Source organism: Condylura cristata, unplaced genomic scaffold (genome assembly GCF_000260355.1).
Source record: "Condylura cristata isolate star-nosed mole 26May11 unplaced genomic scaffold, ConCri1.0 scaffold00002, whole genome shotgun sequence".
Classification (NCBI taxonomy): Eukaryota; Metazoa; Chordata; class Mammalia; order Eulipotyphla; family Talpidae; genus Condylura; species Condylura cristata.
In genome coordinates this window covers 28,602,142-28,608,141 of record NW_004567103.1, presented here as the reverse complement: position 1 = coordinate 28,608,141, position 6,000 = coordinate 28,602,142, and the positions used below count along the sequence as shown (strand labels likewise).

The 6,000-nt window shown below is 38.9% G+C and overlaps 1 protein-coding gene across 1 annotated transcript in view; it reads right to left on the bottom strand.

Annotated features, from left to right (window-relative positions):
- Window positions 1–3,281: 3,281 nt before the first annotated feature.
- Window positions 3,282–6,000, bottom strand: part of GTF3C3 (general transcription factor IIIC, polypeptide 3, 102kDa) — a 29,367-nt gene continuing 26,648 nt past the window's right edge. The window contains exon 18 of the mRNA XM_004674421.2: window positions 3,282–5,489. Coding sequence (XP_004674478.1) covers window positions 5,367–5,489 — 123 coding nt within the window. The 3' untranslated portion in view covers window positions 3,282–5,366. The remainder of the gene's footprint in view (window positions 5,490–6,000) is intronic.

Here is a 6,000-nt window from a genome sequence, read left to right as displayed (position 1 = left end):
ATGAATCCTCTCACCGCCCGTGCACCTCTGGCCTGTACCCCAGTTCTGTATGCACAAATAAATCTTTAAAAAAAAATCTATTTCACCCAACCCTTTAATTTTAATTTTAGAGCTTTTTAATTATATAAAGCTGTCATTCTCTATTCATTTTGAGAGCATTTTCCTGTTCAGATCTATGAAATTTTCTCATCTTGGGCTATTACAATTTTTTTATTTCCTGCATTAGTTCTGTTGTCACTTCCCATTTGTCTTAAGCAGCTGTCATTCAGAGGTGTTCCTCAAGTCTAATGATCTTCAGTTGTGTGTTCCCATGACCAATAATGTTCCTGGGGCTTGACTGGGGCACACTGGAGCGGGGTGAGGGGTTCCTGGCCAGGACCATGCTCTTTCACAGGGGCTTAGCTGTTAAGTCTCTGTAGGTTTTCCCCTTGGCAGAGTTCATCTGAGAGGAGCTCCTTAATGCTGCCCTTAAAGGGTGTTCACCTGGCTGCCAGCTTTCTGACAGTTAGCCATGAGACTTATTTACTCTGTTTCCGGTGTAACACTGTGCCTTTAGCTATGACTGAAACTATGACAGATCCTAATTCAACAGCACTGGAGTGGGGGTGGGGTGGAGAAAACCACCAACCTATCATTTCTGTAGAACACAGGATGTTGTAACCTGCAGGCCACAGAAAAGGTGACCAGCAGGCTCTCACTGCTTTTAACAGACTCTCAAAGACCCCAGCAATCACCTCCCATTTCTCAGAGACTAGTGCAGGAACCACCTAGGACTAGACACTGCTGCTCTGGTTGTCTCCCCACCACCTCCAGTGGGCCTTGACTTTCATTTTCTCTGGCTTTAGTGACAACTGCCCTTTTGCTTTTTAGTTTCCAGACAGTTTAGTCATCAGTCTGTCATCTATTCTCTTTGGTCTTGATTTTACACTGTGTATTTGTTAGGTCTGTTTTTGTTTTATGGATGTTTGTTTTTGGTCTTGATTCTCTCTGGTTTCTCTAAGGATGAGAATGGTTAACTGACTGCCTCCAGCTGTTAGCAACTTCAAGCAGTGCCTCACTTCAGAGCAGAGGTCATGCTCTTCTCAGGGAGGCCCCCAGCCAATGAGTGACCAACATAAAGGCAACTAAGATTAAGCTCCTCCCTGGTGACTCCCAATGACTGAGTAAGGCTGGCATTCAGAGCCAGCCATATCCCCAGCATGAGGCTCCCCACACAGGTAGTTTCCCCCCCCAACCCCCCCACCCCCATCCAGTTGGGCTGGCACAGACTGCCCAGTCTGCATTGTATTGCCTAAGTCTGCCCCTCACTCTCCACAGTGTTCCAAGACACCTTTTGTACTCCTTGACATTTGCTTCCTAAAGAACCTAACCCAACATACTTGCTTAAGAAAGGAACCTATTGGAAGGATATACCTCTCTCACAGAGATTCACAGGGAGACTTACTTGTGAAGGAAGCTCTCCAGGTACCTTAGAAGGATTCTTTTCCCCTTTTCCATAAAGTATTGCAGGGGTACGGTCAAAGACACCAAATTTCATCATCTCTTCAGGCAAGCTTCATAATACCAGGATATATTTGGCCCAGCTTCCATCAAGTTTAGTTAGCAATGGCCAGAAAGACTTGGTCATTACTGGGAGCCAGTTCCAGAAAAAGAAGTTAGCTGCTACCCCCCCAAAAAATTGCCAGTACTTGTACAGGAGATAAATACAATATTAGAAAAGAACATCTCATGAATTAGGTTAGGAAAAAAATTGTGATTTTATTCTGGGCTACCCAAAGTAAGAGTAATCACTCTCCCATGTCGTCCCCTGATTTGAAAATATCAGTCCTTTTCAAATTTTGCTGTAGGCTGAGAATCTTGATTTCCTTCTAGAGTTCTTCACATTTTTTTTTTTTAATAAGTGCCCATACACTTTTCCATGTTTCATTTCTTAAGTCAGTTTGATCTGATCAGAGTGAAGATTTTATTTTCTTCTATTTTCATTTATCTTACCTAACACTACATTTCACTTAATAGAAACATCACCCTGTCAATTCATATTGTTTACTCCTAGGTAAAACCTCCAAAGAATGAGGTGTTTTGTTTTGTTTTGTTAAGAGTTATTGGTAAACTGCTATTGACTTTATACCACCAGATGGCAGCTATATCGTGCCTGAAAAATTGACTCAGCCTTCATGACACATTTTACAACTCGAAAACATTATCCCAGTGATTGCATGTCTTACCTTATGACATTTATGCTAAGAAGCATAAATACTAAATGAAAGGAAGATGGAACATAGATCAGTGAAGACCCTTTTTGGGTGTGACAGAAAATTGCTAGCTAGTGTAAAAGTAGAATTTGTTCTAGAATTGACACTATCTTATAGAAAGAACCCAAGCGTAAGATTGAAGTCTTAGAATGAAAATGGACAGCTGGAAAAATGCGGGAAACTCAGCAATGTCTACTGCTCAGCACACAGGCCTTCTTTTCATTCTCAACAGGGTGGGTTAGTTGGAGTATCTGGGTCACAAGAAAAGCAAAAAATGGTCTCAGCTCTCAAGTCTGAATCCAACAGACAGACTCTAATTCCAACATTCTCAGGTAAGGAGAAAAGAAATACGTGATTGCTCCATCTTGACACAGGAGTCAATTCCCTGCTGAGTTGACTGTCAGGAAGAAAAGAATCTAAATGTATGAAGTGACCACGAGGGCCCTATACTGGGGTAAGACTGACAGGTAAAGAAGCATCAACTTTTAAAAACATGTCCCCATAAGCTGTTTTCTACTCTACCAGGGATTTTAATAGGTTGAACACATGAAATATAAATGTATGTGCAATTTTTATATTGTTATGCTTAACTGGAGCAAGTATTTTCCTCTGAAGAAACATCTGGGAGCCAAAAGTAGCTTGCTAGTGATGTTGAAAGTGCTACTTAATATCTCATATAGAAGATGGAGATGGTAATAACAGTTAACACCTAACTTGTGGGTTTTCTAAGAATCTGAGATAAGGTATCTAAAGTACCTGGCACTGTACTTAACACATAGTAGCATGGTAACTGACATTAAATGCTAAAAAACCCCAAAACTCAAGCAATATCTTTTTCTAATAAAACTACTAAAAAGTAGTTTCTTCCACTGTTATTCAGCAGACAATGTTTAACTATAGAGGGAAACTCTGATACAAAATACTCAATTCCTCAGGATACCAAGACACAAATCTAACATATTTACTTGTCAGTTAGATTTATCATTACCTGAAAACAGCATGAAATAATCTATACATGTAAGCATGTGACACACTTTAAATATAAATTTTATTATATATGCACACATACATACTCACATACAGAATGAACAATTTACTTACTACATACAAATTCTCCTTCTCAACTAGAAAGTTATATATACAGTATAAATAGTGTTTAAGAAATGCTGAAAGCCCCATTCCACGTCTCTGATCCTAAGCACATACCTGCTTCCTTCCCACAACTGGGCTGGGTCTTTCGATCCTTATGTACACTTATTTTATCATCTATTTTCCCCTAAAAAGGAACTCTCAAAAGCTATTACTAAACCAGAGCATACCTAGTGAATGTGATTACCTTAAATATAAAATATTTGAGGTAACGGGTTATTGTCTTTTTTTTGTTTTGCTTCATCAGCAAAACTTTATTCCATATATACAATTGTCTAGTCCAGGTTACATTCTCAGCAATTCTAAAATGGAAAGCAAGTCATGTTACTGAACATGGTCCTCTTTTCTATTTTGTTATCAGAAAGTCAGAAACATTGATATATTTTTTTTACCATGGATGGTTTTCCCAGCTCCCAGGTACATCTGTCTAGCTAACATACATGCAGGTGAAAAGTAAAAGGTGTTATCAATTAATTGTCTTTCCACCACATGATTCTAAATAATTCTGTTAGGAGCTAAGTGAGTTACATAATTGTGCTGACATAAGAAAAAGTCATGATTTGTGTCTTTAATAAGCATCCTTCTTTTCTCTCTACACCTCCCCCCCAAAAAAAGCCCATACAATAGTAATAGGGCACTAAGACACAGATGACTGTGATATTGAGATTTACAAAAAATATATTTGGCCATTCAAATGACCAAAATATATATTTGTCGTGTACATTTCATCTTCATTCACAACTCCCCTGGGAATCCCCTAAGTGTTGTGATAAAGCTGTCTTTTGCTATGGTCATGAAGGTAACCTTTGAAGATACTGGAGGATGGGCTGGTTACCAGGGATGCCAACTAGAATAAAAAGTGGAGCTTGCCATCCTACCCCTGATCACAGGGGTGGAGGGCTTAGAGGTAGCGTCCAATCACCAGTAGTCAATGAATTAAGCAGACATGCCTATGTAATAAAAACTCGAGTGGGGGGCAGTTTGAGAGCTTCCAGGTTGGCGAACATGTAAATATTTGGGGAGACTGGTACCCCTGGAGAAGACATGGAAGCTCTGAGCCTCTCCCTCACACTTTGCCTTATGCGTCTCTTCCATCTGGCTTGTTGGTTCATATCCCTTAGCCTCCATTATAAGTTGGTGATTCAGTGAGTAAATAGGTTTCCTGAGTTCTGCGAGCTACTCTAGCAAATTAACTGAACCTGAGGAGGGTGTCCTGGGACCCTGTGATTTATAGTCAGTTGGCCAGCACAGATAAAAACTTGCGCTTGTAAATAGAATCTGAAATATAAGGAGGATTATGGGGACTTCTGGTATACAGCTAGTTGGTCAGAAGCATGGTCTCACCTATGATCTGCACCCAGAATATGAAGGACAGGGTGGTCTTAGGAGACTGAGCCCTTAATCTGTGCAACCTGAAATTTCTGGATAGACAGTGTCAGGACTGAGTTGAATTCTTGGACACTCCACTGGTGTCTGAAACTCACTGCTTAGGGAAAGGAAGCGTCAGCACATCCACACGCACATGGGAATTGGGCCAAGAAACCAAAACTGCAGTAACTGATAATGATGACGTCTGTAGAAATACAGCAAACATTTCTCTGAATATCTGTACCGTGAGGTCACATCTCCCTTATTTCTGTAATCTAAATGCCTATCACAGTGCCTTCTACAGCACAGGTGTTTAACATATGGTATGAAATACACAGCTGAATAAAAAGCTGAAGGAAAGCATTACTGCATTCAACTCCAGGCTGACAATAAAGCTAATATTGCTTACATCAGCTTGGGGTCAAATTCACTAAAAAGTGCTAAAGGAAAATGGAAACCAATATATAAATTTTTGAAGGAACGGTAATTTTGTGTATAACCAAAAGATCATTGTCGCAAATTAAAAATGAAATACAGAGAGAAACTCTTGGTCCACACACCGCAGCTACCCAATGCTCCTTTTCCAGTTGAGGTGTTTTATATAGCACAGTAGGTATACAAAAGTTTTTGAGCCATTCCAATATTCCCACTGCTCTGATAAATAAGAGACAAATTGTAGGCAATATCTCTTCGTAAGTCTAACTGGTCAACTTCCATACCCTAGGGAGAGAAGTACATGAATAAATTATATTTCAAACTAAAAATCAGGACAATTTATGGCAATAAACAGTTCTGTAAGTGTGAATATTCAAAACTAAATACTAAAAACATAAAACTTCTAAAATATCTTCAATCTAAAGTTTTATCAGATAATGTGGATTCAGTCAATCATTACAGTAACCATATCATCAAAAAATTTTCAATGTCTAACCAGTAACTTAAAGTCTTACCCACAAGCCACAAAGAAATAAACTCCAGAACTTAAGAGTTAAAAAAAAAAAAAAAAAACCATGAAAATGCAGTTGAGTAATAATACCATTTTAGGTAAGAAAGAACCTCCTCAGTATAATAGAATAGATAGAAAGGTAAAAAATTAATAGACATGAATTCATAAAAGAATGTAAAACTTTTGCACATAAAAAAATAATATAACACAAATGACCAGTTGGAAAAAAACTATATACTATATAACAGAAACGCATATTAAGATTAAGTCCGGGGGGGGGCATAC